Source organism: Hypanus sabinus, chromosome 12 (genome assembly GCF_030144855.1).
Source record: "Hypanus sabinus isolate sHypSab1 chromosome 12, sHypSab1.hap1, whole genome shotgun sequence".
NCBI classification, from domain to species: domain Eukaryota; kingdom Metazoa; phylum Chordata; class Chondrichthyes; order Myliobatiformes; family Dasyatidae; genus Hypanus; species Hypanus sabinus.
In genome coordinates this window covers 11,541,821-11,565,613 of record NC_082717.1, presented here as the reverse complement: position 1 = coordinate 11,565,613, position 23,793 = coordinate 11,541,821, and the positions used below count along the sequence as shown (strand labels likewise).

Here is a 23,793-nt window from a genome sequence, read left to right as displayed (position 1 = left end):
TGTACACACTGAATTTTATATATAGTATAAAGGTATTCATTTTAACAACCAGCAAAACACTGTCAATAAGAACTTTGATCTCCTCTAGGTTTGATTGTCTTTGCTGTAAATAGTTGGCCCTGAGGAGATGGCACTTAGAATATTGTGTGCAGGTCTTGTTTACCCTATCAAGATCCACCTTCAGAATGTTGCAAAGAAACTAAAATCCAGAGTGGCCATAATCAGGAAGGTAGCAGGAACCAAATGGGGTGCTTAACCAGTCAGCATAGCAGTATGTTTCTCAGTTGCTGAGTATTGCCCACCCACCTGGGAGAAAAGAGCTCACACCAACATCATCAGTACACAGCTCCATACCTCTATGAGAATAATCTCAGGAGCCCTAAAATCCACACCTGTCCATTGGCTCCCAACAGTGAGTGGAATAGCAACCCCAGGGATCCGTAGAAGAGCAGCTTCATCAAAATTCTACAAGCATATCCAAAGTATGCCCAACAATATTCCAGTTAGTAAAGTCTTCGAAAATGCTCCTCCAATTGCCTGATTCAAGTCCCAAAAACCTTTCGACAACTTGAAAAACCTTGACTCCTATAGCAAACATACTGAATGTAGCAAATTCTGGCACACCCACACGCCCCCCCCCCCCCCCCCCACCTCACCCTGCGGAGATCTGATGGAAGAGCCCACCTCATTCCTTCCGGGCTTTACTACAGCTACCAGAAAAAAAAACAGGACAGCTGCAAATGGACTCAGAAGTTGACATACCAAAACAGTGCAAACCCTACATCGATGAGGCACTTGACAAACCTCAGCTTGCCCTGAGGTTCCCTAACCCAGGATGTCCTCCCCCTTGTCCAAACATGCCCTCTCACCAAGATCCAAGATGGCTTTGCCGCAGTCCATTGACACAGCCATGACCTGGAGGAGTGGCTTGACAAAAAACAATGAGAAATGTGAAGAGAAAAGCAACTGCCATACAAAACAACAACAAACCCCATTGAGAAAGAATATATGGGACCTGTGGTAGAGGGATTGCAGCAAAATAACTAAAAAAATAAAGGGTCAACCATTCAGAGTTAGAAGTCGGTTTAATATCACTGGCAGACATCATGAAATATATTGTTTTGCATCAGCAACACAGTGCAATACATAAAAAACCGTAAGTTACAATAACAAATACATTCCAAAAAATTAAATATGTCGTACAAAAAGTTTTGATGTAGTGTTCATGGTTTCATAGTCCATTCAAAAATCTGATGGTGGAGGGGAGATAGCTGTTCATGAAATGTTGAGTGTGTTTCTTCAGTCCTTGATGAGAAGAGAGTATGGCCTGGGTGATGGGGATCTTTAGCCAGAGAGTGGTGAGTTTATGGAATTCGTTGCCACAGGCAGCTGTCAAGGCCAAGTCTGTATGTATACTTAAGGTAGAGATTGATAGATTCTTGATTGGTCTGGGCATGAAGGGATACGGGGAGAAAGCAGGTGATTGGGCTGAGAGAAAAATTGGATCAGTGGTGGCAAAATGGTGGAGCAGACTCGGTGGGCCAAATGGCCTAATTTTGCTCCTATATCTTATCATCTCATGGTCTTAGTGATGGATGCCACCTTGCATTGCCTTTTGAAGATTTCAAAATAAAAAAAAATCTCTTCACAAAGAAGGTAGCATTTCTTCGGTATTTTCTATCCAAATGGGATGTAAAGTTAAGTTGTGAAGTAAATACAAGACAAAAATTAAAAGAGGTAATGAAAAGACCTAAAGTGAATTCAGGAAAGAGGCACTGAAGTAAAGGTTCAGTCGTGATCTAATGCATGGCAGAACAGGTGCTAGAAGTCAAATTGCTCATTTAGGAGTCATAGCTTAATATAGCAAGGAAACAGGCCTTTCAGCCCAACTGCTAGTCCCCGTTGCCCACATTCACCTCATAACCCTCTATAAGCCCTTCCCTGACATGTACTCTCCAAATGCCTATTGAATGTTGCAATTGCACCCGCCTCAACCACATCCTCTGGCAGCTTCTGCTGTCTGCACTTTCATAAGCTCATTCAGAATCCTGTATTTGAATTCATGGGTAAAAGATCAGGATGAATATTCTGGAAAGTCTATATACTGACTTCATCTGTGTAATGGCCAGAAGGTGTAGTGACATAAAGTTTGGCAGTCCAGAGAGAAAGAGAGATGGTGGTGAGGCCACCAGTCACATTCCAGACCACATTCATAATTGCCATTTAAAGACTGCTCATGTCCATAAGACATAAAGACCAGTCACACTTGCCACTGACCTTCATTAAGGCTCTATTGTGGTTCTCTTGTGCCAAGCTTGAGATGTGGTGATGTTACAGGCAGTTCAGCTGTTCTACAGCTTGATCCTGGTATAGACCATAAGGCATAGGAACAGAATTAGGCCATTTTGCCCATTGAGTCTGCTGCAGACTTATTTTCCCTCTCAATTCCATTCTCCTGTCTTTTCCTCATAACCTTTGACAACTTTACTAATCAAGAACCTATCAACCTCTGCTTTAAATCTGGGTGCCTTGGTAGCATATAGGTTAGCGGAGAGCTATTACAGCTTGGGGTGTCGGAGTTGGGAGTTCAATCCTGGCATCCTCTGTACGTGTGTACATCCTCCCTGTGGAATACGTGGGTTTCTTCCTGCTGCTCTGGTTTCCTCCCACAGTCCAAAGATGTACCGGTTAGCAGGTTAATTGGTCATTGTAACTTGTCACATGGTTAGGTTAGGGCTAAATCAGTGGGTTGCTGGCGGTATGGCTCGAAGGGCTGGAAGTACCAATTCTGCGCTGCGTCTCTAAATAAAATTACTCTACCCAATGTATACCTGCGTACTAATCCACAATTCAGGCACAAACGGGTACAGAGAGACATAGAATGCAAAGATATGAAACACAAGAAAGTCTGCAGATGCTGGAAGTCCAAAGCAACATACACAGAATGCTGGGGAAACTCAGTAGGCCAGACAGCATCTTTGGAAATGAACAGTCGACATTTTGGGCTGAGACCCTTCTTCAGACTGGAAAGGAAGGGAGAAGATGTCAGAATACAAAGGTTGCGGGAGGGGAAGTAAAATTGATAAAAGGTGATAGGTGAAGCCAGGTGGGTGGGAAAGATGAGGGACGGGAGAAGAAAATCTATTGGGAGAGGAGAGTGGACCACAGGAGAAAGGGAGGGGGGAGGGGACCTGGGAGTAGTGGGGAGGAGGGTGGTTGATGGCCAGATAATGAAATAAGTGAACAAGGAGAAAATTACTGGTATAATTTGTTAACAATGACCATGAGACCATAAGATACAGAAGAAGAAAAATGCTTCTCAGGTAGAATTTTAATTACACTTCAAGGAGATACTTACTGTTTGATAATATTTCCTCCTTCTGAAGTACCTTTTGCAAGTACGAGGCTTGTGTATTTTTTTTTACCAATCTTTGATGTACCAAAGTGAAGTTTATATAATATTGATGAAAAGTTTGTAAATTCTGTGCCAAGTTTAACTTATTAATTTCTAGAGTATTTACCTCCTTTGGCAGAAAGCGTTCTTAAATTCCTGCTGCTTATGGTTGGGAACCTGCCCAAACCAAGAAGATTTTTCATTTTAGTTTTAATTTTACAGACTGGCAATTGAATATTTTTATTTCTGCTGAAGCATGAACTGCCTGGCTATCTGGTTAGCCACAGGTGCTGTTGGCCTTCATTGGGATACAGTGTCAAAAACATCTTATTTGCATGTTTTCCAGTGACCTCGATATCTGATGAAATTTCATAATGAGCTTGCAGTTGAACACAATACTGTCCCTATATAATGTCTACACTTAGTGGCACTTTATTAGCTAAACCTGCTTGTTAATGCAAATATCCAATCAGCAAACCATATGGCAGCAACTCAATGCATAAAACCTTGCAGACATAATCAAGAAATTCAGTTGTTGTTCCTATCAAACATCAGAATGGGGAAGAAATGTGATCTAAGTGGCTTTGATTGTGGAATGATTGATGATGCCAGATGGAATGCATTGAGTATCTCAGAAACTGCTGATCTCCTGGAATTTTCATGCTCAACAGTCTCTAGAGTTTACAGAGAATGGTGTGTAAAAAATGCATCCAGTTCTGTGGATGAGAATCCCTTGTTAATGAGAGATGAGAGGAGAATAGCAAGACCAATTCAAGCTTAACAATGACACAACCAACCGTGGGTTAACAGTGGCGTGCAGAAGAGTATCTCTGAATGCACAGCATGTTGAAGCAGATGGACTACAGCAGCAGAAGACCACGAATGTATACTCAGTGGTCACTGGAGTTAATAAAGTGATCACTGAGTGTACATTTGTTCTCTTTTCATCAACAGTGACGGGAAAATTCACAGAAGCAGAAACCTGTACTACTTTTTTTTTCCCTCTCCTTGAAATAGGAGAAAAATTTGGCCATTTGGCCTATCAAATGGCTTCACCATTCAATCAAAGCTGTTTTATTTTCAACCCCATTTTTCTGAACTCAAAAACTTTTATAGTTGTACCGTGAAGAGCATTCTGACAGGCTGCATCACTGTCTGGTATGATGAGGGGGGTGCTACTGCAAAGGACTGAAAGAAACTGCAGAAGTTCGTAAATTTAGTCATCTCCATCTTGGATACTAGCCTACAAAGTACCCAGGACATCTTCAAGAAATGGTATCTCAGAAAGACAGCGTCCATTATTAAGGACCTCCAGCACCCAGGACATGCCCTTTTCTCATTGTTACCATCAGGTAGGAGATACAGAAGCCTGAAGGCACACACACACTCAGCGATTCAGGAACAGCTTCTTTTCTGCCATCCAATTCCTAAATGGACATTGAACCTTTGGACACTACCTTGCATTTTTAATATATATTATTTCTGTTGCATGATTTTTAATCTATTCAATATGCATATACTGTTATTTATTGTTATTTTCTTTTGTTTTTTTTGTCTTCTATGTTATGTATTGCGTTGAACTACTGCTGCTAAGTTATCAAATTTGACGTCTCATGCCAGTGATAATAAACCTGTTTCTGATTCTGATAACACATATCCCCTTCATCAATCTAGAACCTGTTAACCTCTGCCTTAAATAATCCCAATATCTTGGCCTGCATGGTCTTCTGTAGCAACGAATTTCACAGATTCACCATTCTCTTGCTGAAAAAAATTACTCCTTATCTCAATTTAAAAGGATCACCCCTTTATTCTGAGTCTATACCCTCGGGTCCTGAACTCTCCTACTAATTCTCTTCACATCCATCTATCTAGGCTTTTCTGTTATCTAATGGGTTTCAGTGAGATTCCTCCTTATCCTTCTGATGATTTAAGTACAGGCCCAGGGACATCAAATAGTGGTTAACCTTATGGGTTAAGCTTTTCATTCCTGGGATCATTTTTATGACCTTTCCTCTGGACTCTCTCCAACACACCTTTCCTCCAATACAGGGCCCAGAATTTCTCATGGTGTTGCAAATGTGGTCTGATCACTGCCTTATAAAACTTCAACAGTTCATAAACACAAGAGATTCTACAGATGCTGGAAATCCAAAGCAGTACGCACAAAGTGCCGGTGGAATTCAGCAGGTCAGGCAGCATGTATAGAGAGGAATAAAGTGGCGATGTTTTGGGCTGGAAAGGAAGAAGAAAGAAGTCAGAATAAGAAGGTGGAGGGGGGCAGGAAAGGATTGCAGGCTGGAAGCTGATAGGTGAAGTCAGATAAGGGGGCAGGTAGATGGGTAGGAGAGGGGGGAAGACTTGTGAAGCTAGGAGGTAATTTTCCCCCCTTCCCCTTCTCTCCTTTCCCATTCCCCTTTTTGGATTCCCTCTTCCCTTTTCCTCACTTTCCCATCACCTCTTTCTAGATCTCCTTTTATTTCTCGCCGGTCCACTCTACTGTCCTGTTAGATTCCTTCTTCTTTAGCCCTTTACCTCGTCCACCTATCAGCTTCTCATTTCATCTTTCCTCTCCCACCCTCCCCGTCACCTGGACTCATCTATCACTTGTCAGCCCCACCTTCACTTTGTCTTCCTATTCTGGACGTTCACACAAAGTAGCTCCAGTTGCAGTTCCTAGAATTAAAGGCATTAAACATTAATGTTACGCCCTACCCCCCAGCTTCTTCTTTTGACTTCTTCCTTTCCAGTCCTGATGTTGGGTCTCGGTCTGACACATCAACTCATGATTCCTCTCATAGATGCTGTGTGACCTGCTAAATACTTCCAGCAGTTTGTGTATGTGTTATTCAGCAGTACATCCTTTCTTTCATGTCTTAGTCTCCCTGTCCATTGTGGCATACTGTCTTAATGCCTCCTCTCGCATCACCTAACAACCCACAGACTGAGATTAGTTTGGCTCCGAGGCACACTTGAACAGTGATTCTCCACATTATGATTTGTATGAAGTTATTGCATTTAACTCCGTAATCAAATGCTATAAAAATGTCAAACCATGTACACAGCATTGATTCTTTCTGCACTGAAGGGCTTGTTCATCTGTCAAAGAAGTGTTCACTTGTACCCTGTTGGAATATATCTGTAAACTTGTGATGCTTAGAAAGAAGATCTTTGTAAGAATATGCACAACTACAGAATTAACTTTGCAGGAATGAACTCTTACAGTTGAGATTTCTGTAGAACGGGAAACTGTTTTTTAAATTTGCTATAAAGAGCAACAGTAGTATGAGATTATTTAATGTCATTTCCAGTACACAAGTGAACAGAATAATTTTCACTCTGGATTTAATGCAGCACAAAAAAAAACTCAGCAAGATAAAAAACACAATAAATACAAATACATAAATAGCTTATATACATAGACTGTTTGTATGTCCATAAAGTGACACTAGGTGCAAGAGTGTCTGTACATATGGTGACACTAACTGGAAATGATAAAGTAGTGATATGAAGGGTGTGTTTGGGTGGGTTAGTGGGTAGAGGCATCTATCTGTCTTAATGCATTAGGAAAATAACTTTTTGAGTCTGGTGGTCCTAGCGTGGATGCTATGTAGCCTCCTCCCTGATGGGAGTGGGAGAAACTGTCTATGAGCAGAGTGGGTAGGATTTTTCCTGATGTTATTGGCCCTTTTCCAGTACCTTTGTGTATATATGTCTTTGATGGCAGGTAGACTGGTGCATGTGATGCATTGGGCAGTCGTGAAGACCATTTGTAGAGCCTTCCAGTTCGCTGTCGTGAGGTTTCCATACGATCGCCTAAGATAGAACAGTAGCTGCACATCACTGATTCTTATTATAAAGTTCATGCATAGTTAACTACTTGCGATTTGTAAATACTGTATGTAGTTTTGGAGCTGGAGGCGGATGTTCAACTCGTCAAGCCTATTCTGCCATCCCATGGTAGACCTGATTGAAACCTCAACATCTCATTCCCACGTATTCCACCCCTTGCTTCTCAAGTATATGCCTTAAAGATATTCAGCTTCTACTATCTTTTGAGCAAGAGACTGTTAGAGACACTTGGTCTTCTGAAGAAATTCTGCCTGCTCTGTCGTAAATGAGTGACCCCTTATATTTAAAAAGTTACTCCATTCTCAATTCTCCCAAAGAAATGGTTCATCTTACCTTCAAACAGAGTACACGTGCAGACAATGAGGCAAATTAAAGCCATGTGGAAAATGTCTTCCAGCTCTCACCTGATAAGTGCCAGATTTCCATATCTAATACATGATTCTTAGTTATTTTCAGACTGAAATTGTGATGATACTTACAAGTAATGTTTACGTGCTGAAAGGTATTGCCAGAATTTTATGAGTTCTCTCTGGAGTTGGTAATTTTTAAAAAACTATTCAGGCAGTAAACTTACAGTTCAAAAATATTGAGGCAAGTGCCACGTTTGGATCAGGTAGTTCAATTCCATTAATATCACAGCATCCTTATGGACGGGAGATGGTGGTTGAATTAAGGCCATGTGAAGAATCCTGAAGTGGCAAAATTACTGGGATGACAACCACAGTCTGGGACATTTATCCAGAAATGAAATCCCTGTGACAGTACGGGGAATGAAATTCTATTTATTAAATAAAAATCCGGAACTTAAAATAAAATGTTGGTCTCAGTATTGGTAACCATCAAATTGCAGCACCATGGTTGAAAAAGGACCTCCTCGTTCACTGCCATATTCTGGAGAAGGAAATAATATTAGGTACCTTCTGTACATAATAAAGTTGCTACTGAGTATTTGTTCATAGTCTTCTGCTACTGTAGTTAATCCAATTCAAGATTCAAGTGCATTCAGAGGTGCTCCTCTGCGCACCACTGTTGTAACGTGGTTATTTGAGTTACTGTTACCTTCCCATCAGCTTGAACCAGTCTAACCATTCTCCTTTGGCCTCTCGCATTAATGAAATGTTTTCACCTGCAGAACTCATGCTCACTGAATTTTTTTTGTTTCTCACACCATTCTCTGCAAACTCTAGAGAGCCATGTGTGAAAATCCCAGTAGATCAGCAGCTTCTGAGATACTCAAACCACCCTGTCTGGCACCAGCAATCATTGCATGATCAAAATCATTTAGATCACATTTCTTCCCCTTTCTGATGTTTGGTCTGAACAACAACTGAACCTCTTGACCATGTTACTAATATTAGATGTTACTAAAATAGTAGTAACTGAATGTATATGTGCTCTTTTTATTAGTGATAAAGATGTTGGCAGAATTTCAGATGGTGATGAGAGGTTGTACAGGAGTGAGATATTCCCGTTAGTTGAGTTAGTCAACTTCCAGTCTTCCACAAAAAAAAACCTTGCCCAGGCTTGCACCCTGGAAACTTTCCAACGCGCAAATCCATGGTCTATCGAGACTAACGGAGGCCTACTACTACTATTCCAGTTAGTTGAGTGGTGTCACAGCAACAGCTTTGCACTCAATGTCAGCAAGATCGAAGAGCTGATTGTGGACTTCCAAGTAGGGTAACACAAGGAAACACAACCCAATCTTCATAGAAGGATAGGATCTGAAATGAAGAGAGTGAGCAATTTCAAATTCCTGGGTGTCAATTATCTCTGACCTAACCTGGTCCCAACATATTTATGCAGCTATAAAGAAGTCGAGACAGTTGCTATATTTCATTAGTTCAAGGAGGTATAGTTTGTCAACTAAAACACTAGAAAACGTCTACAAATGTACCGAGTGGCTACATCATTGTCTGGTACAGGAAGGGTGTGGTGCTACTGCACAAGATCCAAGTAAGTTGCAGAAACTTGTAAAATTAGTCAGCTCCATCATGGGTACTAGCCCCCGATCTGGGAAACCACGGGAGCAGGTGGCGGTTGGTCATATGAGCAGCTGGTTTATATCACAAGTCCTGGTTATGTGACCACTGACACCAGGCAGACAATCTCCGAAGAGTATTGATAATGGCTGTAGTCACCTGTTTTGTAAAGACGTTGCCCAGAAGGTAATGGCAAACCACTTCTGTAGAAATATTTGCCAAGAACAATAATGGTCATGAAAAAAACGAAATAACAGATTTATAAACTGTGAAGGGATGCAGTGAAAATGATGAAGGATAGTGAATGAGGCAGCATAAGTAAGAACAGCTTCATTTCAGGAGTAACAAATTGATATCAAACCAATATCTAAGAGCAAATCAGGGTTCCCAACCTTGGTCCATAAAAAGTGTTAGGAACCCCTGGAGTAAATAGAGTTCAGAATAGGACATTTTAAAATAAGATTTGTAGGTTGTGAACTGTCCAACCTGAATCTTTGATTTAATCACTAAAATGGTTGCAGGAATGAACGTTTGGAATAGGAACTGGAATTGGGTTATTGTTGTCACATGTGAACTGGAATTGGCTTAATACTGTGCAGTGAAAAGCTGTACTGTCCATACAGATCAAATCATATTTTTGCCAGGTTTGTTTTACCAGGAACTTCAACAGGTATCCTCAACAGGCATATGGAGGAATTTAAGGTGGGGGTTATATGGGAGGCAGGGTTTAAGGGTCAGCACAACATTGTGGGATGAAGGGCCTGTACTGTGCTGTACTGTTCTATATTCTATCTTTACATAGTGCATTGAGGTAGACAGAGTTTAAATTTAAAAGAGTAGGACAACTATAATCAAGTAAAAGATTAGCTTATTTGTCACATTTAAACACACAGTGATATTCGTCATTTGTGTTAAATCAAATCAGCGAGAATTGTGCTGGACAGCCCACAAGTCGCCGTACTTCCAGTGCCAACACAACATGCCTACAACTCACTAACCCTAAATGAATGTCATTGAATGTAGGAGGAAACAGGAGCACCTAGAGCAGAGGTTCCCAGCCTTTTTTATATAAGAACATAAGAAATAGGAGCAGGAGTAGGCTATCCAGCCCATCGAGCCTGCCCCGCCATTCAGTAAGATCATGGCTGATCTGTCCGTAAACTCAGCTCCATCTACCTGCATTTCCCCCATAACCCTTAATTCCCTTACTATGTAAACACCTATCTAACGCTATCTTAAATATATTTAGTGAGGAAGCCTCAACTGCTTCCCTGGGCAGAGAATTCCACAGATTCACCACTCTCTAGGAAAAACAGTTTCTCCTCATCCCTGTCCTAGATCTTCTCCCCTGAATCTTGAGGCAATATCCCCTAGTTCTAGTCTCACCTACCAATGGAAACAACTTTGCTACTTCTGTCTTACCTATCCCTTTCAAAATTTTGTATGTTTCTATAAGATCCCCTCTCATTCTTCTGAACTCCAGAGGGTATAGTCCCAGGCAACTCAGTCTCTCCTCAAAGGTTAACCCCTTCATCCCTGGAATCAACCTGGTGAACCTCCTCTGCACTGCCTCCAAAGCCAGTATATCCTTCCTCAAGTAAAGAGTCCAGAACTGCACACAGTACTCCAGGTGCGGCCTCACCAGTCCCCTGTATAGTTGTATAGCATGACCTCCCTGCTCTTGAATTCAATCCCTCTAGCATTGAAGGCCAACATTCCATTTCCCTTCTTAATAACCTAATTAATGACAATAATACGATGGAGCCTTACCTTTAACTTAGGGTCCTTTGGATCCCAGGTTGGGAATTCTTGGCTTAGAGGAAGTCCACACGGTCACGGGTGAAATGTACAAACTCCTTACAGACAGTAGTGTGAATAGAATTCTGATCTTACAGCTGCTGAGTATATGGTGCACTGCCAAGGGATGGTGGTATAGATTAGGAACATTTAAGAGGCTCTTAGATGGGCACTTGGATGAAAGAAAAATGGAGGGCTATGTAGGTGGGAAGGGTTGGATTGGCAAAAGCTCAGCACAACATTTGGGCCAAAGGGCCTGTACTGTGTTGTTGTGTTCTGTGTTCTTAAAAATAATTAGGATATTTGGTATTGAATTCTGCTGCCCTTTTCTAATCCTCGTTCAGATGAAGAAACAGTTGGGTGACAACGAGTCAATTACACAGGACGTGGTGGGCAATGCTCACATCGAAAATTATGCCTACAAGATGTTCCTGTATGCAGATACAGAGGATCGTGCAGAAAGATTTCACAAGTAAGTCTTGCAAATGTGTTCACTTTGATGAATAATTATGTCTAAAGTTCATGAAATCACTGATCAAAGATTGTTGATACATGTTCTGCCATTCAATGTGATATTGGGTGATCCACTACAAATGCCATTTTCCTGTAGCAGCTCCATCTCTCTTGTTTTTTTTACGTTCGGAAATATGTTGATTTGGGAAAGAATTTCCGATATTCATTTAGAAATATTTATCCCATATTTTGTGCCTGCAACCCTCTGTTCTACATTCGTTAGTGGAGAGTACCATTCTTCCTGTCCCAACATGCAAAAAGAGTGCAAAAAATAGTTTGTTGGTGTTCATGGTTTCATTGTCCATTCAGAAATCAGATGACAGAGAGGAAGAACCTGTTCCTGAAATGAATGCTTGTCCTCAGGCTCCTGTACCTCCTCCTTGATGGTAGCAATGAGAAGAAGGTATGCCCTGCATGATGGGGGTCCTTAATGATGGATTCCATCTTTTTGAGTTATTGCCTTTTGAAGATGTTCTTGATGCTGAGGAGGCTAGAGTCCATGATGGAAGTGGCTGGGTTTACAATACTCTGCAGCTTTTTCCAATCTTGTTCCTGGCCCCTCCATACCAAATGATGACACAATTTAGTGAATCTTTATCCAGCATTACTTTCACCACTAATAAGAGCCTAAGACCTAAGAGTAAAGTTAGGCCTTGTCGCCCATTAAGACTGCTCCACCAATTCATCATGGCTGATTCATTTCCCTCTCAGCCCCAATCTCAGGCCTTCTCCCCGTAACCCTTCATGCCCTGACTAATCAAGAATCTATTAACCTCTGCCTTAAATATACCCAATGTCTTGGCCTCCACAGCTGCCTGTGGTAACAAATTCCACAGATTTACCATTCTCTGGCTAAATAAGTTCCTCATCTCTGTTTTAAGTGGGCATTTCTCTGACCTGAGGCTGTGCCCTCTGGTCTCAAACTCGCCGACCATAGGAAACATCTATTTCTCCACATCCACTCTATTGAGGACTTTCGACATACAATGGCTTCCATGAGGTCTACCTCATTCTTCTGAATTGCGGTAAGTATAGGCCCAGTACAATCAAACGCTTGCCATATGATAAACCTTTCAATCCCAGTACCTCAACTGTTAAAGTCCAAAATCTTGATGATTTAGCAGCACCTGAGATGCCAAGAACAGCTGGATGCATTAATTGTGTTTTTGACGGGACCTATCATCTCAAACAGATTTCCACTATGTCCACTGTTTCATCAGCGAATGAAGGAAGAAGTTCGAAAAAGTTGACAAAAGCATTCAGTTTTATTATAAATGGTCTGTGATTTGTTTACAGTGTTCCTGTGATTAATAAAAATTGAATCTGAAAATTGAATTGAATTGACTTTATTTCTTACATCCTTCACACAGATGAGGAGTAAAAATCTTTACATTACACCTCCATCTAAATGTGCAATGTGCATTCATAGTAATTTATAATAATTTGTAATAAATAGAACAGTCAATATAATATGGAGTACACTCAGATCAGCCTGAGTTCAGCAGTCTGATGGCCTGGTAGAAGAAGCTGTCCTGGAGCCTGTTGGTCCTGGCTTTTATGCTGCGGTACTGATGGTAGTAGCAGGAATAGATTGTGGTTGGGATGACTTGGGTCCCCAGTGATCCTACAGGCCTTTTTTTACACATCTGTCTTTGTAAATGTCCTGAATCATGGGAAGTTCACAACAACAGATGAGCTGGGCTGCCCGCACCCCTCTCTGCAGAGTCATGTGATTAAGGGAGGTACAGTTCCCATACCAGGCAGTGATGCAGCCAGTCAGGATGCTCTCAATTGTGCCCCTGTAGAAAGTTCTTAGGATTTGGGGGCCCATACCAAACTTCCTCAACCATCTAAGGTGAAACACGTGCTGTTGTGCCTTTTTCACCACACAGCCGGTGTTTACTGACCATGTGAGGTCCTCAGTGATGTGGATGCCAAGGAACTTGAAGCTGTTTACCTTCTCAAACCCAGAATTCATTGATGTCAATGGGAGTTAGCCTGTCTCCATTCCTCCTGTAATTTATAGCCAGATCCTTCGTTTTTGTGACATTGAGGGAGAGGTTTTCTTGACACCACTGTGTCAGACAGATGACTTCTTCCCTGCAGGCCACCTCATTATTGTTTGAGATAAGGCCAATCAGTGTAGTGTCGTCAGCAAATTTAATTAGCAGATTGGAGCTATGGGTGGCAGTGCAGTCATGGGTATACAGGGAGTAAAGGAGGGGACTCAGTACACAGTCCTGGGGAACTCCTGTATTGATAGTCAGAAGGTTGGAGGTGAGGGAGCCCACTGTTACAACCTGCTGGCGATCTGACAGGAAGTCCAGGATCCAGCTGCATAAGGCTGGGTCACGGCCGAGGTCTCTGAGCTTCTTGGTTCGAGCCTGGATGGAACTGTAGTGCTGCATGCTGAACTGTAGCACTGGCTCTACATACCGCCTTAACATATCTGGAGAAGAATTCTAGATCAACTGTGAATGGTTGTCTTGCTTAACTCTAAAACTGAGCGTCCCTTTCCCAGCAAGTTGTTTGATAGACACAAGAGGGTCTGCAGATGCTGGAAATCCAGAGTAACACATACAAAATTTTGGAAGAACTCACCAGGTCAGGCAGCATCTATGAAAATGAATAAATATTTAGTTTTGTGCCAAAACTTTTCATTGGGACTGGAGAGAAGAAGTAAGAGGCAGGGATAAATACAACAAGTACAAAACAGCAGAATGGTGCAGGACTAATGGTGTAATCCGAAGCATTCTGACTGCTTGCAGTACTGCTTCATATGGATACCCGAATGTACAGGCTGCAGAGAGTGGTGGGCCCAGCCAGTTCCATTATGGGTTCAGCTCTCCTCCACGTATCACCTCTCAGCTTCTCACATCATCCACACTTCCCCCACCCACCCAGCTTCCCCCTCACCTGGTCTCACTGCCAGTTAGAATTCCTCCCCAACCCCACTTCTTATTCTATCCTTTCCAGTCCTAATAAATGGTCTTGACCCACAATGTCAACTGATTATTCCTTTTCATAGATGCTGCCTGACCTGCTGAGTTCCTCCAGCATTTTGTGTGTGTGTGTGTTACTCTGTCAATTAATAGTTAGCTTAGAGGTTTCATTTATCCAAATGAGGTGCCAAGTCTCCAAATCTGCCTGGTGACAGATCTGAATCTCAAAGGATTCAAAGTACATTTATTATCAAAGTATGTAGAAATTATACAACTTTGAGATTTGTCTGCTTACAGGCAGCCGCAAAGCAAGAAACCTGAAAGGACACAATTTTAAAAAGAAATACCAACACCCAATGTGCAAAGAGAATGAGAAAAAAACACAAGCCATGCAAACGACAGAAGCAAGCAACAGCATTCTGAACCAAACTGAGTCCATTGATCCAAATCCCCGAAGCCCTCTCCAAAGTAACTTGGTGCCTAAAGCCATCCAACCTCGCACCCAGATTAGGTAGATGGGCATTGAAACTCCTCTCTGAATCATTTGCTCCATCTCCATCTCCGACAGTGACACTACTTCCGTCTCCGACACTGTCTCGAGCACATGACGCTTTGGCTTTGCAATGCATCAGCATGGCTCATCCCTCAAGTTAGCTTTGCCTTTTCCTCTTTGTTGTTTGCAATGGTAATTTACCGCAGTTTACCTCAGAAAAAGTGTTATTACTGATGTTTTCAGTTGAATTTCTTGCCTTTTGAACTACTGGTAATCTGTCAACCAACTTAAGATCACCATCTGAAACTGGAAGGTTTAAAATACCTTTTCCTGCATCTCTGCTTGGTAGCAGACACAGTTTATTTTCATCAATGTCACTTGCTGCTGCCCATAATGTAAAGACTCCAAAGATTTAGTATATTCTGTGTCATGTATTGTACATATCATTAAAAAACTAAAATTCTCGTGAACCCTCCTGGACTCCTATAGTAAGTACTGTATATCCTATCTTTGATGTTCCTTTGGAGACCTGGGATATAGCTCTACTGTTGTAATCAAATCCTCTTGAAAAAATGGCTTACTTTGCCTGCAGGTTACCATCCAGTGATTAATGTTCAAGGACACACTAGGTTCCTTTGAAAAGCAGCAGCTTTTGGTTTCTCTGCTATTAAAACATATCGGCCTCCTAAGTTATATAATAGCTGATTACTCCCACATTAAGGCTACACTTGGGTTGGAGGAAAATCATGTCATATTCTGTCTGGGTAGCCTTCAACCTGATAACATGAACCTTGATTTCTCCAACTGCTAGTAATTTCTGCCCCACTCCCTTCTCTCTTTTTCCCATTTCCCATTCTGGCTCCCCTCTTACCCCTTCTTTTCTCCTCATTTGCCTGTCACCTCTCTCTGGTGCCTCTGCTCCTTCCATGGCCCACTTTCCTCTCCTATCAGATTTCTTTTTCTTCAACCCTTAACATTTTTCACCTCTCACCTATCAGCTTCTCATTTCACCCTCCTTCCCCCACCTACGCACATTTGCCCGTCACCTGGTCTCCCCTATCACCTGCCAGCTTGTACTCCTCCCACTCGCCCCCACTTTCTTATTCTGGCTTCTGCCCCCTTCCTTTCTAGTCCTGATGAAAGGTCTTGACCCAAAACTTCGATTATTTATCCCCCTCCATAGATGCCACCCAATCTGGCCAAAAATAGCCCTTTTTTTCCAAATAATTAGCCAGGTTTGTATTTTACTTCATAGGCCCATACTCATAGTTTGGTTCAATAATTTCTTGCATGTCATGTTAGTGAACAACTCATTTATCTTCATTTGTGTTAACAGTTATAACCTCAAGCTAAAATAAACTTGTCAAAAACCATGTTCACTTCCTAAGTGTTTTGACCCTTTATTTAGCGACCTGTGGCAACATCCTTATTAATGGAGTCTATTGGAACACACGCAAAATGCTGGAGGAATTCAGGAGGTCAGGAAATGAATAAATAGCTAATATGTGGGGCCGATACCCTTCTTCAGGGCTTTTCTTTTCCTGACCTGCTGAGTTCTTCCAGCATTTTTTATGTGTTGCTTTGGATTTCCAGCATCTGCAGACATTCTTGTATTTATAAATAGAGTCTATCTGTGGTTTTCCCTAATTTATTAATTCCCATGCATTTCCCATTGTCATTCTCTCTCTCTCTCTCTCTCTCTCTCTCTCTCCCTCTCCCTCTCCCTCTCCCTCTCCCTCTCCCTCTCCCTCTCCCTCTCCCTCTCCCTCTCCCTCTCCCTCTCCCTCTCCCTCTCCCTCTCCCTCTCCCTCTCCCTCTCCCTCTCCCTCTCCCTCTCCCGTCAGTCGTGCCTGAGGTTTCAGAATCAGGTTTATTATCACTGACGTGTCATGAATGGTGTTTTTTTTTGCAGGAGTGTAGTGTAATATATAAAGACTAACAAAAATAAGAAAATAGTGCACAAGAGGAATAATGAGATCATATTCATGGGTTCAATGACCATGCAGAATTCTGATCCTAAATTATTCTGTGAGTGTCTTCAGGCTTCTGTATCTCCTTCCTGATGATAGTAATGAGAAGAGAGTATGCCCTGGATGGTGAGGTTCTTTAATGACAGATTCTTGAAAGTGCCCTTGATGGGCATCTCCCCTTCCCCACTCCCTATGGTGCGAAAACAGAAAATACCCAGTTGGTGCCAGTTCTATGGGAGAAAATGCCTTGTTAATGAGAGAGGTCAGAAGAAAATGGCCAAACAGCTTCAAACTGACAGGAAAGTGACAGTAACTCAGATAGCAATTTGTTACAACAGTGATGTGTAGAAGAACATTTCTGCAGGCACAACACGCGTGGACCTCGAAGTGGATGGGCTACAGCAACAGAAGACCACAAGCATACGCTCAGTGGCCACTTTATTTGTACAGGAGGTACCTAATGAAGTGATCACTTAGTGTATAGAATTATATATAACATATAATACGGCATACATAAATAAAAACAATCAGCGGCCATAATTCATTAGGAGTTTGAGGAGATTTGGTTTGTTACCTAAAATACTCGAGAACCTCTATAGATATACCCTGGAGAGTATTCTGACAGGGTGCCTCACTGTCTGGTATGGAGGGGGGCTCCTGCAGAGGACCGAAAGAAGCTACAGAAAATCGTAAGGTTCGCCAACTCCTCTATGGTATCCAAGACATCTTCAAGGGGCAGTGTCTCAGAAATGCGACATCCCCATTACCCAGGACATGCCCTTTTCCTTTTCTCATTGTTACCGTAAGAAAGAGATACAGAAGTCTGAAGGTACACACTCAGCAATTCGGGAATTGCTTCTTCTCCTTTGACATCCTATTCCTAAACGGACATTGAACCAATAAACGCTACTTCACTTTTTAAGTATATTATTTTGTTTTGTACTATTTTAATCTATATATATATATGTACACGCATACATACATTTACATGCACACACACATGTACTTACTGTAATTGATTTACTTTATTTTTTTCTTTCTATATTATCATGTATTGCATGGTGCTGCTGATGCTAAGTTAACAAATTTCATGACACGTACCAGTGATAATAAACCTGATTCTGATTCTGAAATACTTAAGTTGTGTAGAACAACAGCAAAAGTAGTGAGGTAGTGTTCATGGATTCATTGTCCATTCAGAAATCTGTTGGTGGAGGGGACGAAACTGTTCCTGAAACATTGAGTGTACATCTTCGAGCTCCTGTTCCTCCTTCCTGATGGTAGTAATGAGAAGAGAGAATGTCCTGGGTGGTGGGCGTCCTTAATAATGAATGTCACTATTTTGAAGATGCCCTGTATCTATTTCTTTGTAGGTTATTGGAGGAAGTTGCAGGGCATCACAGACTGTGGAGGAACAGTAGTTACTATTCAACTTTGCGGATTTACTTACTCTAACTGCACGTGTAGAAATCTAGAATTAATTGCTGGTGTTTAGAGTTATTTAGCTCTGGAAACAGGGCATTCGGTCCAAGGTGTCCATCTATATTATTCTAGCACTGGCCCATGGCCTTCAATGGTGAGGCATTTTAAGTGTTCATTTGGGCACTTATTAAATGTTATTAGTGACTCTTTTTACGCCATTCATTCAGACAGTGTATTCCAGGTACTTGCCACTTCCTGGATGAAGATGATTCTCCAACCCCCTCCCCCTGCGAGATCCTCTCTAAATCTCATACATGTACCTAAAATCTACATCTTCAAGTGCTTACCTCTGTTTCCAGTGGTCTACCCTATCTATACCCTTCATAATTATGTTTACCACAATCATGAACCTCCTAACCACCTGCTCTACAGTTAAAACAGACTTTACCTCTTCATAAACTCGAGATTTTGCAGTTGCTGGAAATCCAGAGCAGTATACACAAAATGCTGGAGGAACTCAGCAAGTCAGGCAGCAACTCCTGCCTCAGCAAGGACCAGGATTCATTGCAGTTTAACCATCACCACAATTGGTCATTGGCAGACGCAATCTCAATGGCTCTCCACACGGCTTTAGACCACCTGGACAACACAAACACCTATGTCAGGATGCTGTTCATCAACTATAGCTCAGCATTTAATACCATCATTCCCACAATCCTGATTGAGAAGTTGCAGAACCTGGGCCTCTGTACCTCCCTCTGCAATTGGTTTCTTGACTTCCTAACTGGAAGACCACAGTCTGTGCAGATTGGTGATAACATATCCTCCTCGCTGACAGTCAACACTGGCGCACCTCAGGGTGTGTGCTTAGCCCACTGCTCTACTCTCAGTATACACATGAACTGTGTGGCTAGGCATAGCTCAAATACCATCTATAAATTTGCTGACAATACAACCATTGTTGGTAGAATCTCAGGTGGTGACAAGAGAGCGTACAGGAGTGAGATATGCCAACTAGTGGAATGGTGCCGCAGCAACAACCTGGCTCTCAATGTCAGTAAGACGAAGGAGCTGATTGTGGACTTCAGGAAGGTTAAGACAAAGGAACACTTACCAATTCTCATAGAGGGATCGGAAGTGGAGAGAGTGAGCAGTTTCAAGTTCCTGGGTGTCAAGATCTTTGAGGATCTAACCTGGTCCCAACGTATCGATGTAGTTATAAAGAAGGCAAGACAGTGGCTATACTTCATTAGGAGTTTGAAGAGATTTGGCATGTCAACAAATCCACTCAAAAACTTGTATGGATGTACCATGGAGAGCATTCTGACAGGCTGCATCACTGTATGGTATGGATGGGCTACTGCACAGAACTAAAAGAAGCTGCAGAGTTGTAAATCTAGTCAGCTCCATCTTGGGTACTAGCCTACAATGTACCCGGGACATCTTCAGAGAGCGGTGTCTCAGAAAGGCAGCGTCCACTGTTAATGACCTCCAGCACCCAGGGCGTTCCCTTTTCTCACTGTTACCTTCAGGTAGGAGGTTCAGAAGCCTGAAGACATACGCTCAGCGATTCAGGAACAACCTCTGCAATCGGATTCCTAAATGGACATTGAACTCTTGGACACTACCTCACTTTTATTAATGTACAATTTTTTCTGGTTTTTTTTGCATGTTTTTTTAATCTATTCAATATACATAATTGATTTACTTATTTATTTTTTCTCTTCTATATTATATATTGAATTGAACTGCTGTTGCTAAGTTAACAAATTTCACATCACATGCCGGTGATAATAAACCTGATTCTGACCTATGGAAAAGAATAAGCTGTCGACTTCTTTGTCCAAGACCCTTCATCAGGACTGGAAAAGAAGCAGGCAGTGGAGCGCTTATGAAGGATAATGAGTGGGGAAGGAGTATAAGCTAGCAGCTGATAGTTGGGACCACATGAGGGCACAGATGGGTAGATTGTGAGGGGGTGGAACTAAGGGAGAAGCTGGGAAGTGATAGGTTGGGAAGGTAAGGGACTGAAGAAGTAAAAATTATTTTCCTCGCCTCTTTAGTCTCCTCTCGTAACTGAAACACTTCATTCCAGGCAACATCTGGGTGAAATGCTTGTGTACCAATGTCTAGTAATGTCTACACATTAACGAGTGATTGTAGCATTCAACAGTTAATTTCATTTTTCTGCTGAACCCATGCCTTTCTGAAATGGAGAACAAATGATAGAGTCTGGGACCTCTGTTCTTTCTGATTTTTATAAATAACTTATATAAGGTGGAGAGATGGGTTAGTAAGTTTGCAGATGGCACGAAGGTAGGTGGTGTTGTAGGTAGTGTACAAGATTGTCACAGGTTACAAGAAGATATTGACAGGATCCAGAGCTGGGATGAGAAGTGGCAGATGGAGTTCAACCCGGAAAAGTGTGAACAGGTACACTTTGGAAGGTTGAACTTGGAACAAAGAGCAGAAGGTTAATGACAAGATTCTTAGCAGTGTGGAGGAACAGAGGGCTCTTTGGGATCCCAGCCATGGATCCCTCAAAATTGCCAAGCAAGTTGAAGAATAGAGAAGAAGGCTGTAGTGTGATGTCTTTCATTAGTTGGAGGATTGAGTTCAAGAGCCGCAAGGGAATGTTGCAACTAGATAAACTCTGGTTGGACCACACTTAAGGTATTGTGTTCAGTTCTGGCCACCTCATTATAGGAAGGATGTGTAAGTTTTAAGAGGATGCAGGTGAGATTTACCAGGATGCTACCTTGTCTACAGAGCGGGTTTTGTGAGGACAGGTTGAGCGAGCTAGAGCTTTTCTCTTTGGACCAAAGGAGAATGAGAGATGACTTCATAGAGGTGTACGAGATGCTACGAGGAATAGTTAGGGTGGACAGCCAGTGCCTTTTTCTCAGGGAGGAAATGGTGAATATGAGAGGGCGTACCTTTTCTGTGACTGTAGGAAAGTGCAGGCAGCTGTCAGGGGAAGAGATTGTAGTTAGAAAGTGATGTTCATGAAACACACTGCCGGGGGTGTTGGTGGAGGCAGATATGTTAAGGACATTTAAAAGACTCTTAGATAGGCACGTGGATAACAGAATAATGGAGGGCTATGGAAGAGGGAAGGTTTAGATTGATCTTGGCTGGGTTAAAAGCTGAACACAACATTGTGGACCGAAGGGCCTTTACTGAGCTGTAATGTTCTATGTTCTTGGTCAGTCTGCATGACTTTGGTACTACTGCCAGAGAAAACCGTCTGTGGCTGTACTATAACCAATCAGCGACAGGTAGATGTTTACCCTAAGTTCCATATCATGGCTAATGGATATGCATCTATAAGCAAAATAGTGGTAGTTGTATGCAGACAAGTAACTGGCAAATCTGGAGATCTGGAAGATTCAGTTCTCGTTATTATTTATTGATTTTTTTTGTTGCACATTTGCCTTCTTTTGCACATAGATTGTTTGTCAGTCTTTCCTATGTATCATTTGTTTGATATGTGCCACTTTGTATGACATGGGTGATCATGGTCTTTTGACCATGATTGCTCTTGGCAAATTTTTCTGCATAAGTGGTTTGCCTTCTTCTGGGCAGTGTATTTACAAGATGGGTGACCCCATCCATTATCGATACTCTTCAGCAATTGTCTGCTTGATGCCAGTCTTGTGATATCCTCCACCTGCTGTTATGGCTTCACACAAGCCTGATTGAGGGAGGCTAAGCAGATGCTATGCCTTCCCCAAGAGGGACCTGTAGGCCTTACACATCCTTTACATCTCCATCCTGCCACTCTTCCTATGTATAGGATGTGCATGTATGGCGAGGGGGGTAATTTCAAAGGAGAGTGTGAGGGACTAGCTTTTTTACACAGAGAGTGGTGGGTGCCTGGAATGGTGGGAGAGGCAGATACATTAGGGACTTTTAAGAGACATTTAGTCGAGCATATAAATGTGAGGAAAATGGAAGGATATAGACATTGTGTAGGCAGAAGGGATTAGTTTAGTTGCCAATTTGGTTACTAATTTAATTGGCTGAGCACAAAGTACGTGTTCCTTTCTATAAATTCTGTTGTATTTCTTTATTTTCCTGCAAATGCCTGCCAGAATCTTAAGCGTAGTATATGCTGACATATTTGTACTTAAATAATAAATTTACTTTGAACTTTGCCTTTGGTGCAGGCAGCACAAGCAACACCAACGAGCCAGGATGTGGTCATCATGGTTTTCTTCTAAAGAGGAATTTTCTGCTGCTACAGGTGTTTCCCTGAAGCATCTGAATTGACAGAGATTTTGCTTATTAATAGGGAAAGGGTGCTTTGATGGAACTATTTATTTCCATAAAAGTAATCCAGTTAATAAGCACAGTGCTTATTTTTGTTCTCAAGTTGTGTATTCTTTGGCACAGGCATTCTGCCGCCATATTCACTCACTGGCTACATCTGATTTCAGGAAGAAGAGAAATATTAGTCTGGTAGAAGGAGGAGGGGTGGCAGATACAGTACTGTGCAAAAGTCTTGGGTACTCTAGATCTTTTATATAAATTTTGTTTTAGATGTTTAATTTTTGTCTTCTGCATTAGTGAATCAGTAGAAAAGAGCAAATTTTAGATTTACAAACATTCATTTTCTAAAAAAGTAAATGATACAGAGCAAATTTTTGTATTTTGTTATATAAACACAAGCTGTTCATCGACTATAAAATAGGCATCTGTTGGTCTCGAGAGACCATAGATTTGTGCCTTGGAAAGTTTCCAGGGTGCAGGCCAGGGCAGGGTTGTACGGAAGACCAGCAGTTGCCCAATGTTGCAAGTCTCCCCTCTCCGCACCACCGATGTTGTCCAAGGGAAGGGCAAGGGTCAATACAGATTGGTACAGATTGGTCGTGGCAGAGCAATGTGTGGTTAAGTGCCTTGCTCAAGGACACAAACCGCTGCCTTAGCTGAGGCTCGAATTAACGACCTTCAGATCACTAGACCAACACCTTAACCACTTGGCCACGTGCCACACTATTGACTGTAGCTCAGCATTTAATACCATCATTCCCACAATCCTGATTGAGAACTTGCAGAACCTGGGCCTCTGTACCTCCCTCTGCAATTGTATCCTTGACTTCCAAATTAGTAGACCATAATCTCTGCAGATTGGTGATAACATATCCTCCTCGTTGACAATCAACACTGGTGCGCCTCGGGTGTGTGCTTAGCCCACTGCTGTACTCCCTATATACCCATGACTGTGTGGTTAGGCGTAGCTCAAATACCATCTACAAATTTGCTGATGACACAACCATCATTGGTAGAATCTCAGGTGGTGACGAGAGGGCGTACAGGAGTGAGATATGCCAACTAGTGAAGTGGTGTCGCAGCAACAACCTGGCACTCAACGTCAGTAAGATGAAGGAGCTGATTGTGGACTTACAGAGGGTAAGACAAAGGAACA

General features: G+C 42.0%; 1 protein-coding gene across 1 annotated transcript in view; it reads left to right on the top strand.

Annotated features, from left to right (window-relative positions):
- The window catches only part of vta1 (vesicle (multivesicular body) trafficking 1), a 306,723-nt gene that overhangs the window by 141,693 nt on the left and 141,237 nt on the right, over positions 1–23,793 (top strand). The window contains exon 3 of the mRNA XM_059985541.1: positions 11,370–11,497. Within this exon, the coding sequence (XP_059841524.1) occupies positions 11,370–11,497 (128 nt within the window). The remainder of the gene's footprint in view (positions 1–11,369; positions 11,498–23,793) is intronic.